The sequence below is a fragment of the Patagioenas fasciata genome, chromosome 10 (assembly GCF_037038585.1).
Source record: "Patagioenas fasciata isolate bPatFas1 chromosome 10, bPatFas1.hap1, whole genome shotgun sequence".
Classification (NCBI taxonomy): Eukaryota; Metazoa; Chordata; class Aves; order Columbiformes; family Columbidae; genus Patagioenas; species Patagioenas fasciata.
The window spans coordinates 8,520,220-8,533,523 of NC_092529.1; the positions used below are offsets into that span (position 1 = coordinate 8,520,220).

General features: G+C 51.0%; 1 protein-coding gene across 1 annotated transcript in view; it reads left to right on the forward strand.

Moving 5' to 3' along the window:
- Positions 1-13,304, forward strand: part of RNF123 (ring finger protein 123) — a 50,855-nt gene that overhangs the window by 18,635 nt on the left and 18,916 nt on the right. Inside the window, exons 22-31 of the mRNA XM_071813061.1 lie at positions 414-520; positions 1,067-1,265; positions 1,877-2,022; positions 2,203-2,286; positions 2,900-3,007; positions 5,302-5,479; positions 6,511-6,585; positions 7,066-7,153; positions 7,411-7,498; positions 7,626-7,710. Coding sequence (XP_071669162.1) covers positions 414-520; positions 1,067-1,265; positions 1,877-2,022; positions 2,203-2,286; positions 2,900-3,007; positions 5,302-5,479; positions 6,511-6,585; positions 7,066-7,153; positions 7,411-7,498; positions 7,626-7,710 — 1,158 coding nt within the window. The remainder of the gene's footprint in view (positions 1-413; positions 521-1,066; positions 1,266-1,876; positions 2,023-2,202; positions 2,287-2,899; positions 3,008-5,301; positions 5,480-6,510; positions 6,586-7,065; positions 7,154-7,410; positions 7,499-7,625; positions 7,711-13,304) is intronic.

Consider the following 13,304-nt stretch of genomic DNA (forward strand, 5'->3'; position numbering starts at 1 on the left):
GTCTGAGTCTCAGTTCTGGTGATGTGGGAGCATCTCATGGAACAGCGTTGCAGAGCTGGAGGCTTAACAAATGGTCTCAGGCCCTGAGTTTCCTTCCCTACACTAATCCAGTTTGGCCCTGGCAGTTGTCTTGTGATTCCTTGATTATTCTATTTGTTGCTGGTAGGAACAGGAACAGAAATGGGTCCTGGGTGAGCAGCACCCGTCGCTACTTGGTCTCTGCTGTGTTAGCAAGGGCAGACCTATTCCACATGGAAGCTGGGGGGAGGGTGAGCTTGTTCTGATGCCACGTCCAGCTTTGCTGGCTGCTCCTCAGCTGCTGAGAAGCAGGAAGAAGGATGAACCTGGGGCTGCCTCATGGGAACCAAAGCGTGATTCCTGTGTTCACAGCAGCTTTGGTGTGCTCTGTGCAGATGACCTGGCTGCAAATGCAAATGTCCTGATCGACCCTGCGGAGCTGCAGGCAGTGACTATGGACGATCTCGATGAAGATGAGGAATCGGCAACATCAGCAGCACAGGTGAGCCATGGGCTGTGATTCACCTGTGGGGTCCCATGTGCCAAGGCAGCAAGGGCTGAGCCTCTGACTAGAAAAGCTTTCCTTTAGAGGAAGGCAATGTTTGGCCAGGGCTCTAACCCGTCCATATAAACATATGGCAACCGTATAAACAGCTGCACTTGCATGAAAGTCACTGGAAGTCAGCAAGGTCCCAGATGCACCAAGTTTGAGCAGCAAAATTTCCTTTGCTCTGCTCTCTCACTGCCCACAGATCTGAATATGCCCCCTGCCCTCCATGACAGCTCTTGATGCCTGCATTTGGAGGGGTGCAAGGTAACTGAAGAGAGAGCAGCTTCTTGCTGTGCAGATCTGCTGCTTTTACCTGGCATGTGCCCTTGGAGGAATGAATGTCCACTTGCTAACCTGGCACTGCTGGTCCAACCGTGATAGGAAGGGTATCTGCTCACCTTCCAGTGGCCACTGTGCATCTGTACCAACATTTTTGCAGAGGCAAGGGAGGGATAGCAGGCAGCCAAACAACTAGAACTGTCTCTCCATTTATTTCAGTCTCAGCGTCCCTCTGCCACCCTGGCCATCGGTGGAGCTCTTGCCAGACCCGGCTGGCTCAGCTCCCCAACCTTGGGCCGTGCCAACCGCTTTCTCAGCACGGCGGCTGTCAGCCTGATGAACCCGCGGCGGCCTCTTGGCACCCTGGAGAAGATCAAAGTGCGCACGCTCAGCGTGGAGCAGCGGACAGAGGAGGACAGTGAGTACTTCTGCAGCATGCTAGTGTGGTCCAGGTGGTCCCTGAGAGAATGGTGACTTCCAGCTCCCAGTACTCTCAAGTGGAGAGCAATCCGTTTATGACCAGCATTGCTACTTCCCATTCTCAGGACATGCTGACACCCACAAGTCCACATTAACCATGTTGTTATGAACATGACACTGGTGATGCTGTCACTCTCTGTGTAAGGAGATGCTGCCCTGGTCCCTGCAAAGGCAGTGACACATTGCAGGGAGGTAGTTCGAAGGCAGCTGTAGCCACATTTGCTCTGAACACAGGCCAGCTGAAGACTGAGGTGTGCAGCAGCAGCACCATTGCTGTTGGTTGGGCCAGGCAGCCTCTGAAGCACGTACAGGGCTTGAGGAGGTGGGACAGGCATGAACAGTTTGAACAGATCTGGCAGGGCAACCTGATGCAGGCAGCAGGATGGGGATGGTGTGTTTGTGTATCTAGTGAGTCCCATGGGCTGGGAAGGAGCGCTGTATTACAGAGGCACAGTAGGGCTTTGGCTTCAGAGGGGTGCAGGCAGAAGCAGAGGTGCCAAAATGCCTTGCTGAGAACTTCTCCCCTCCTGTCTGGGGGGCCCATTGCAGTTGAAGGCAGCCATGGAAATGAGGGTCTCTTACTGGGCAGACCCCCAGAGGAGCCAGACCAGCCCATCACAGAGAACTCCCTCCTGGAAGTCCTGGATGGGATAGTGATGATGTACAACCTCAGTGTCCACCAGCAGCTTGGGAAGGTAAGCAGGAATCCATTCCCTGAATTTCCACACTTCTACGCTGACTTTCTATTTTCTACTTATTTAGTGACTCTCTGTGCTGTTTCCTTCTCCTCCTAACCCTGTGGGGGGTCTGGTTGCATGCTCATATATCTAGGGAAAAAATACCCTTGTTTATTTTTGGAGTTTGCTGTTTTTCAGATGGTTGGTGTGTCAGATGATGTAAATGAATATGCTATGGCACTGAAAGACACAGAGGAAAAAATTAGCCGCTGCCCAAAGAGGGTAAGTGTCTCTCTCAGTTTTCTCTTCTGGTAGAGCCTGAGTATCTGGCAAACAGGATGAAGCACAGTGGGTGATTTCCAGCCTTGGAATGACCGGTGTCTTGGATGGGGTAATAACCCATGCCTGGAGCTGGCAGCAGCATTTCGTACTGTGCCAGTCCGTTGTACTGCTGCCTCAGGGAACAGAGGGACCGGCTGCATCGGCTCCTCCCTGAAAAGCCATAGCAGTTCGCAGACTTCCACGGGCTGCAGACACCTTGGACCTTGTCTCCTGGGGTGGGGACCCCCAGTGCTGGGCTGGGGACACATCTGTCCTATTCCAGCTGCCAGAGACTGAGCATATCTGATGATCCATTAAAGAAGTATCAGACAGTAGCTGACCCTAGAGCTACTGCCCACACTGGCCTTGTGGGCTGCAGCCAAGGCCGCTAAGCGCTCTTCATAGCAATGACTCCCGCTCCCTCACCAGAAAGGCTGCTGACCCCCTTCCCTCCTGCCAGTACTCCCTAGCTATCCCCAGGGTGGTATTTGCTTTTGTATTGTTTGTCCAGCTCTGGAAAAGGATGCTATAAATGGCAGCGACATCTGCCCTCACATCTCTGCACTCTTTTCAGAGGAGGGATATCCACGAGGAGCTGCTGAAGAGCCAAAAAGTCTTCTCCGAGAAGCTCAATCACCTGAGCCGACGCCTTGCCTGGATAAATGTCACCATTTACTCAAAGGTGGGCAAGAGCATAATGTGAGCAGCTCAGAGGAGACCGAGCAAGTGTGCCTCTGTGTCTGTGCTGCTCGGCTCACGTGTCACAGGTGTTGTTTTTCCTGGTATTGGAGCAATGTCCATGGTTTGTGTGGCTTGTTTTTCCTTTCTTGCACATCATAAACTCCATCCTAGGCCTGGACCCTCTCCTGAGCCAGGCTTGGTCCCACGGTGTTTGTTAGGACAGAGCCCAGCCCGCTCTGAGCTGTGCATGGTGCTGCAGGCTGTCCCTTGGGGCATTGTACCTCTGGACTACAGGCAGGAGGGTGTGGGTCAGAGGGAGATTCACTTCTCAGGGCGTATCTGGAGCACAGAGGCTGCTGTGAACCATTTCCCTGAGCTGTGCTGTGTGTCACAGGGGGATGTCAATAATGCTGCTCTTCCTGAAATATGTAGGATCCAAGCATATGTCTTTTTTGTTCAGGTGTTCTCCCCTTCTTCCCTTGGTTCCTACACAGAGAGGGTGCATTCAGCATTTAGTAATGCAGTGACTCTTGCACAGGCTGTCCTTTCTTCCCTGCATCCGCCATTTCCCATAATAAAGTCTCTGGTCAGAAACACTCTTGGTGTCTCTAGATGATCTATTGTCATATTAAATGCAGGTACCACCTCCCATCAAGAGTGTGGTGTCGCCTTTCTGGATGAGTCAGCAGCATCTGGTGGTGAAGGTCACAGCCTTCCCCGCTTGTGCTCCCTCCATGGTCTGCGTGGCCAGCTGTGACATGTGCTCTGGACAGGAGTGTAGCTGCACGAGGAGCTTGTCCACACTGCCTGGACCTTCAGGGCTCCATCTTGGCCATCGCATGTCATTGCTGTTTCCCAGTGGGGACGTCCAGTCAGCAGACTCCTGCATCCCGGGGCCTCATGTGAAATGTGGGGACACATCTGTATGAGTTTTGGAGGCACTGCTGGTGCCGATGGAGAGAAAGAGAGTGATTCTATGTGGAGGTGAAGTCCTGCTCTGTGCTGGGGTGTCAGAGCTCGGGAGAGGCTGTTCCTTCTTCAGGGGAATTAGTCACTAGTCTATCCTGAGCTGAGGGATCAAGGTTAGGTAAGAGGTAATGCTGCAGCTTAAAAACACTCTGAGACTTAGAGCAGATAATCCTGCCTTTGAAACATTCCTGTGGGAAGACCATTTCAGCTTATTTTATTACAATGCTGTATTTACCCATCGCACTGTAGGTAGTCACATCTTTGTACCCTCTTGGTGTAGGCTTTCTTCTGGATTGACAATAACTGAGATGATGTTTTGAGGTTATCAAGTCTTAATAAACTCAAATGCAACTTTCTTCACCTTAGCATCTGCGCAATTGCTTTTTATCCTCTAAGCAACAGTTGCGCTGTGTGTCAGTGTCAAGATGAAGATGTCTTTTAGTCAGTTTACTTGATGTACACTAGTTCAGTCTAATTTTCAGAACAAACCCATGTAAAACTCCCAAAGATGGTAGCTACATACTTTAGAGAAGCCACTAAGCAAATGAAGTCACTTATCTGCAACTCTGGTTTTATTTTTTTTAATTGGAAGTGTAACCCTCCTCCATCTATTTTTATGCAAATTGCTATTGCTGTATTTCTAGGCATTGCAGGATATGAAATAATTTTTCCTCTTTTTATGGCTTTGTTGGTGCTGATTTTTATAGCTTAAAATCATGTAGATGCCCTTAAATTTCCTGTTTTTAATTTAGAACCCCCTGAGTTTTGCTTAGAGAAGCAAGGGGCTGATGTTACTCAGGACACTAAATCTGGCTGAATGGCTGGCACAGAGTCCAAAGGGCTGTGGCCGCCTATTGTTATGAGCTTTCTGCCTGTTCCCATTCAATTCCCACAAAGGACCGGCTTTCTTTCCAGCAGATCTATGCCTACCTTCCTTCAGCCAGCGTACTTGGAATAAAAACTGGCACGACCCTTTGCAGTCAGGCCTGCGTGGTCAGATGTGCCCTACCCAGGAGCAGTTCTTGGAGGGTTGTGAGGCTCAGTGAGACAAAGCCACAGTTGGTCTGACACCACATTGGTGATGGTCGTGCTCTGATCTTGATGTCGGTGTAGAAATCTCTGATTGTTCCTTCCACCTGACGCTTCTGTGACTCTATGGAAAGACTGAATGGCACAGATCTGGTTAATGAATTTGAGAGCAGTGGCCTGAGCAACATCTCAGACATGGGGAAGTTTGTGAGGTCTAAGCATGGTGCTGACTGTTGTGTTTCTCCAAAAAGGAGCTGGACAAAACTGAATGGGGATTGTTGTGTTCTTTCTGGCCAGGAGAAGATGCAGGACATATATTGGCTGCTGCGGGTTTGCATCCGCACCATCGAGCACGGCGACAGGACGGGCTCACTTTTCGCTTTCATGCCGGAGTTCTACCTCAGCGTGGCTATGAACAGCTACAGCGCACTAAAGAACTACTTCAGCCCTGTAAACAGCATGGAGGAACTTCCAGGTAAGGGGATGGGGAGGCCTTGCTAATTCTGACATTATGAAGTCTAAATAAAGCCACATCCTTATGGTGAAGTAGTGGTAGCTGGGCATTCCCCTCTGTATCCTTTCCTGGTTGTGATGCACTGCACCAGGATATTGTCTGTGTGCTGTGGGGCAGGTGTCGAGTGCCGTTTCTCGAGTAGATGCCAGTGGTGAGCTGTGGCCATTGCTGAGCTCAGGCAGGGAGCCCAGGCCTTGCCCAGAGCTGGCACAGTGTTGGCTGCAGTGAAAATCACTGGCAACTGTGGAATTTGTTTCTAAGGAGGCACCAGGAATGGGCTGGGATGCTGGGAGATGTGCTTGCCCCAGCAATGCCTGCCACTGCCTGCTGGTCTCTGTGTGGGAGATGTGCCATGAGTGCAGGAGCTTGGACTGCTTTCAGATCCCCCTGGGACTGGGAAACGTTCCTGTGGAGATGACCACCCTCTTGATGTGAAGAGTCTGTGTTTAGGTGTATTTCCTCTGTACACATTCTGTGCTATTCCTGACTAAGTGATCCCAGCAAGCTCTTAGCAAATTGTTCTGTGCTCTCCAGAGCCTGCGAAGGTAAGAAGAGCTTCTGTTCCCACCAACAGGACATAGCTAAGTGTTCACATCCATTAAGTGGGAACTGTGCCTGCTGTTCAGGGAGCAGCAGAATCAAGCGGCAGCAGATTCCTTTAGCGCATGCAGGCTGCACGTGGCTTTTCCACGTAGATCTAGGGTGTTATTTGTGTTTCTCAGCCTCTTCTGCACTAGACATCTTGTCTGACTCAGCTGCATGGTCTTATCTTTCTCCAAGTAACTGACTTAAACTCTGCAGACTGAGATGAGTGGCTCTGTTGGAGATGAATATGCTTTTCCAGCTGTCTGTTTTGACAACTAGATGAAACTCCAGTTAGCTGCATTAGGAACAAGTGCCATGGCCTGTGCTGTGTCCACAGGAAAGCTGGGACCAGAGGGCTTGCCCATCGGGCCATTGGCGTGACCCCTGCTCCCTCCTTCCCTTTGCAGGCTACGAAGAGACCCTGATGCGCCTCGCTGCCATCCTGGCCAAGCACTTTGCTGACTCGAGGATCGTGGGCACAGGTAAAACTGCTCTCCTCTGCTTTGGGATGATATATTGGTTAACGGTTAGGCTTGATGATCTTAAAGGTCTTTTCAAACCAAAATGATTCTGTGATTCTATTGGACTTCTGGCCAGTCCTGTTGCCAGTGGCCCACCAGACTTCTGTTGAGATGCATTTGCTGAATCCACTGAGTGCTTTATGCTTCCATGTACCAAGAGGGGCCAGGCACTGCACTTTTCTGGTGTGTCCTGCTTGTTCCGCAGTTAGGTACATGACCTAAGATAGCCTTTTTAGAGGTGCACTCATGTTCCAGCTACTTGCATGTCAAATCTGGGGTTACTTCTTAGCTGCCTGGGCACAGGCACGCTCTCCACATCAGCTGGGATGGCAAACCTCTGTGAATAAGGGCCTGTCCTTCCCAGCCTCCGGCATCCTAGTGCTCCCCAGCATGCTGTGTGTTCTCAGGTGTCTGTCCCAGCCTGTTCTTGTTCCTCCGCAGACATCCGGGACTCCCTGATGCAGGCCTTGGCCAGCTATGTGTGCTATCCACACTCACTGCGTGCGGTGGAGAGGATCCCAGAAGAGCAGTAAGTGCTGCACTGCCTGTCCCTGGGGGCAGGGGCAGGACTGGGGGGTGGCAAGGCTGGGTGGGGGAGCAGGTGGGTTGCCAAGCACCGCCAAAGGTCCAGGAGCTGCAGCAGGGTGCTGGAGTTGGTTTGAGGACCTCTCTTCACCCTTATACCAGCGGCTTTGCTCTGTCCCAGCTCTGTGGGTCCTACCATGGGTCCTATTTAATCCCCTGTCACCAAACCCTTTGTGGCTAAGCCATGTCCTTGTCTGGCAGGCGGATCTCCATGATGAAGAACCTCCTGGCTCCCTATGAGCAGCGACCCTGGGCACAGACCAACTGGATTCTTGTCAGGCTGTGGCGGGTGAGCATCCTGCATGCCCTGCTTCTCTCACTATCTGGGACTGGGTGGACACTGAGCATTTCAGTTTCCAGTACCAAAACCCAGCTGGTTTCCAGCCTCCAAGATCTTTCCTTATCTCTTTTACCAGGGCTGTGGCTTTGGGTACAGATACACACGGCTCCCACACCTGCTGAAAACCAAGCCTGAGGACGCCAGCCTGCCCAGCCTGCAGAGTGAGTGGGGCAGGGCACTGGCACTCGGGATTGTGATGAGTGGTGGGGGAGGACCAGCCTCTCCCCTAGCAGCTGTCCCTACTACGGACCAGGCCTGCTGGGCAGATGGCTGCTGAAGTAGGGGGATCCTGGCCAAATATCCAGACCTGACTGTTGCAGGTAGCATTTCCTTTCCTGGGCATCCCCAGTCTCTCTGCACTGGCTGGTGGTTTTTTTACCTGCTGAGTGCTGGGTTAGATCTATCAGGAGGAGGGGTTCTGCCCTTCAAAGGAAAGATGAGAGGTCCTCGACAGAACTTTACCCCAAAATGTGAGCCTGAGAGAAGGCTCTCTGACATCTGCAGTGAGCAGCTGCTGTGGGGAAGTGTTGGAAAGTATACCAGCAGGTACCCTGTGAGAGGGAGTGAGTGCCCAAGGAGACAGGGCACTGGACAAATTTGCAAGCAGGGAGTCTTTTGATCGGGCATCTGGGAGCCTGGCAGAGTCTGTCCTGCCTTTGGCACGGCAATTTGATTCTCTGAGCTGTCACCAAGCTGAGGGGATTCTTGGCTCTGTTGCGGCTGAGAAGGGCATGGGGAGGAGAAGGTACCTTACCTGAGCTGAAGAACATGTCCCCAGCTTCAGCCTTGCAGGGTCTGGGCCCGTTTGGTTACATTCCTGACCCCTCTCTGCAGTGGAGAAGGCTTTGTGCCAGACCTTGCTCCTGGGCAGCTGCCTGGGATTGGGGGCAGAGGATGCTGCAGCCTGACACGGACAGGCCGCATGTGGATGTGCGTGCTGATCCCCATCAGTGGGTAGGGCTGCCTGTCTCTGTTTTAACAGCACTCTTGTTCTCTTTCTCTCTCCTGCCCGTGGGTGCCCAGGAGATCTCTCTGTTGCTAGTTTCCAGAGTAAGTTTGTTGTGTGACCCCCTCTTGCCTGGTGAAGTAGCTGTAGAGAGCTCCTTCCTTCCTTTCTTCTGCCTAGAGAGACCCTGCTTTGCGGGGCAGAGGACCTCATGCTATGCTCCCTTTTCTCAGTTACATCCCTGGGAGATGCGGGGGGGACTGGTGCCCACGTGGCAGCCGCTGAGGCTGCATCACAGGCCCACTCTTGCTCCTGTATTATCAGGGTTCCCTCTGGGGTCAGAGCCCTGCTGCAGGCTGTGCCGGCTTTGGGTTCATCTCCTCCATGGAGGACGATGGGGAAGCCCTGACACACACGCTGGAGGGACCTCGTGACTGTCCCCTGACCCTCCTACCACATAAGGAAGCCCTATTGGGTGGCTGCCACTAGTCCCGTGGGGTGGTGACTGAGCTCCCCCTGCCTCAGGGAGCTCTGGGGCTGGAGCAAAGCTCCTCAGCTTTTGAGGCCTCTCCATCCATCTCTGGATGGCTCCGCACAGTCTGAGCCTGGAGTGGGCTGGGCTGGCTACTGGGGACTTACTCCTGGGATTGTTATTTTAAAGCACAACCAAATCAATAATGAATGCTGATTTAATTGAAGAGGGACATGGGACTTGGAGGTGTCCTTGAGATGCTGCCTGGGGAAGGAGGAGGAGACAACCCCCCCACCTTCCTACCCGTCATTTTTACCTTGTTACAATTTGAACATTGGCAGGAACAAGGGGACAAACTGCTGACCTGAATGAAATCCCTGTTTGTCTGGGTCTGCTTCTGCAGGCCAGTCTGAAGGGAGCTTGCGCAAATACCTCTTCTGTGGTGCTCCAGCCTTGTCCTGCTTTGAGGACACTTCCTTGGAGGACTCTGCACAGGTGGCAAAGTTGTGCTGGTGCTGCCTCACAATATTATAGGATAATAGAATGGTTTGCGTTGAAGGGACCTTCAAAGCTCATCCAGTGCCACCCCTGCCATGAGCAGGGACATCTTCACCAGCTCAGGTTGCTCAGAGCCCCATCCAACCTGGCCTGGGATGTCTCCAGGGATGGTTCATCCACCACCTCTCTGGGCAACCTGGGCCAGGCTCTCACCACCCTCAGTGTAAATAATTTCTTCCTCATGTCTTTGCCCTCCTATAGTTTAAAACCACTACCCCTTGTCCTATTGTAACACACCCTTCTGAAAGGTCTGTTCCCATCTTTCTTATAGGCCCCTTTTAAGTACAGAAAGGCCGCAATAGGGTCTCCCTGGAGCCTTCTCCAGGCTGAACAACCCCTATTCTCTGTCCTCATAGTAAGTAACTATATGTAGTATATATAAGTGAAGTAACTCCGCCTAAGTACTCGTGCTCGTGACTCTGTTTATTAGCAATGCTGGCTGCCTCCTTACCTCCTGCACAATGCATGCAGCCTCGTTAGAGAAAGGAGAGGGAAGGCTGTCATGGCAAGGCCTGCAGTTACTGCTTTGTGTCACTACAGCCAAGTTGCTGTGGCACAGGTGGTCTATCAGTGGCATAAGGGAAGGATCGCTGCCTGGTTTCTGAGCAAGCATGAGTTATCCATGAAACACGCAAAACACGAACCGCTGGGCTCCTGTGCTGCCTTAGCCCGTTCTCACCGATGGTGGGCAATGAGATACTGTCTGGCTTAGCCCAGGGAGGGGGAGGTGCTCAGAAAGGCTCTGTGTGTCCCTGCCTGCTCCCCAAGTTGTTCCTTATCCCCACCAGCACCAAACAGCTCTTGTGCAGACAGGGCTCTGCCTTCTGTTTGGCTACCGAGGACAGACGGGGGCTCTGTTCAGAGGTGGGGGCAGTTCTGGTTGGCGGCTGCTGTAGGAACTTGTGTTGCTCCCATCGTGGCTCGCAGGCAAGGCTGGGTGTTGCCCCTGCACCCATGCAGGGAGCAGCAGCGGTGACCCTGTGCCAGGCCCAGCTGCTCTTGTTTGCAGCGAGCTGCAGAGTGGCTTCAGGTTGCAGACAGGGCTCCTCTGCCCCAGGCCCTCTGCCTGTGTGTCCATCAGGCGGTGAAGGGAAGGTGGATGGGACTGTGCGATCATGTAGCTGAGCTGGTGTGCGATGTGGCCCAGAGAATTCACCCACGTCCCCTTCCCAAGTCCAGCAAGTTGCCCAAGCTACAGAGGTCTTTCAGGAAGAAATCCTGTCTCAATCTGACAACACCAAAAGCATCAGCTGGTGTCAGCTGGACTGTGCACGCCCTTCTGGTGGTGGTTCCTCACCCTCAGAAATCAATCCATCACTTTTTCCTGATAGGAATGCGCTTAACCCCATCTTCTGTCTTGTCTTCCACTGCTTCTGCTCTGCCTTTCTCTGCTAGGTTAAACTGTGCATTACATTTCAAAAGTGCATGTGTACCAAGGTAAACTCACTTCTTGATCCTTTTTAATGGTGAAAAGAAAGTGCAGCCTCTGTGTTTTATTCAGGAGGGGTTTTGTTCCTCTGTGAGCCCCTATGTTCACCCTTCTCATGTTTTTAACAGCCCCAGAGCTGCCAGTGTCATGCTGGCTAGAGCACTTACCTGATCTGCTGGTCACAGAGCCAAAACTCGCATTAGCTTGTTTGCTGGTGCGTTGCTCTGGAGTCTTCTGCAAGTCCCAGGTGCTCACTGGTGCATCCTGATGCCTTGCACTCCACTTTATTAAGATCTCCTCTCTGAACACAGCTTGCTTTCCTGCTGCCTCACCCAGCAATGCTCTCTGTTTTTCTCTAAACACATCTCTGGACGGGCGCAGTTCACCTGTGGTGTGGATCGCTGCATCCCCAGCTTTCCTCTTCCACTGCTGGTCCATTGGTCTGACAGCCGCAGCTGCTGAGCGGTGGCTGTTTCACATTTACATCTGGATCCTTTTGAAAACTCAGATTAGCGTTGGGTGGAACCGCTTTGCTTTTTAATCCGGTCCAATTTGGGTTTTCCTCCTCTGTGCTCCCAGCTCTGTTATAAATGCTGCAGCATCCAGAGCCTCCTTTGGGCTGTTGAGCCAGAAGTCTCACAAATGGCCATGTTATAAATTTTCCTGGGTCATTAGCAAACTAGAAAGCACATAATTATCTTCCTGTGATGAAAGCACATGACCCTGCTTCTTTACAATTATCTAGTAGGGGCACTTATTGAAGGCTTCCACTTTGTTTGCTTTATTAATTTTTAACTCTATCTATTACTTGGCCTCTGCTATGGTTAGACTTTCTCCCATTACTGCTTTTAAAAATAATCCTGCTAGAATTTTTTTTCCTACAGTTGAAGAAATTTTGCATGTAGCATGGGTAGTTGTGGATGTTTCTTTCATGTCTTCTCCTATCGCCCCTTTTCTCCTTGTTTTCATCAACCACTGCCTATGTTTATGTACACTTTACCTTCTACATTTTAACTTGTCTTATCGTGGTCTCTATGAACCTTTTAAACCAAGTGCTTGCTGTAGCGCTGGGGCTTTCTACCTGCCTAATAATCTTCTTCAAGACCTCTGGTTTTGTTCACCATTCTACCCCCACCTAGATTTTTTTTTTCCCTTTGACTATTTTGCTTATATTTTTGCAAGGAAGTTTCTGTTGTGGAAACATCAGATATATCTATAACCGCTTGGGGCCACACTCTGTTGCCCACATTAGATGTATTGAGGTCATAATTTCTGGCCTTGGAAACCACTGATTTCTGTTCCAATGACTGGTCTTCATTTGTCATAATGAAGCCTAAGCCAAGATTGAGTGGCTTTTCTATTAAGGAGTTACAAGTTCTAGAAATGCTAATGACATACTACTGCCAAGACCAAGAAAGTAACCACAAACTCTCTGTGAAATGACGTCCCTGTCTGAAACGGCACACGTAAGGGCTGTGGTGTTACCTGGAGGGCAGTGGTGACTGGGATGTACATGGAAATGCCTCAGCAAAAGGTGAACTTCTAGCAGACGAAGGTGAACACAGGACCAGGGCCTAACACCAAGGCTGGGTTTCTACATACCACTAATGATTGCCCCATAGAGAACCTGATCTGGGAGCTCATCCAAGGGGTGAAGCTGCCCTTGCTGGTTCCTTAATGTTGCTTTCAAAGAGAGAAGTGATCACTGTATCTTTAGCTTCAAAATCCTCTTGGGAGTGGCAAAAGCCAAAGAAGTCCACTGCTCCTTGGTGTTAGCTTAAAACCTAAAAAACCACTACAGAACTGTGGAGAAGTTTGACAGGAGGCATCACTTCTTAATGCCTTTATAGACTGGCACGGTCTTTGCCAGCAGCAGGGAAAAAAGCATTTAAGAACATAGAACTGGAGGTTTGGAGCAAATTCACACCACTTACTGGAAAAAGACCATGAGGAAATAGTCATTGGCTAAAAATCAGAATAAAGCAAGTTATTACAAGCACAGGGACATCCTTCAAAAAGCCAGAGCTGCCTTCAAACGAGAGACTTTGGCTGGGCGATTCATGTTGAGATCCGTCCTGACTTGAACTGTTGGTAAAAGAGGCTTTGGCGATGGACCAGCAGGACAACCCACAGAGCTCTTCCCCAGGGACTGGTGATCCTCACCCAGAACTGCTTCAGTGCTCAAAGGCTAGAAGGGGCCTTAATATGTCAGCAGTTTTAATAAAAAGCACTTTTTACACATTGAGGGGAGGCTGGGAAATAGAAGACACAAAATGCTTAACACTACAAAAGGACCTTCCAATTCTGAATGAGGGGAGAGAAAATGTAAGTGGAATTCAGCATCACTGGA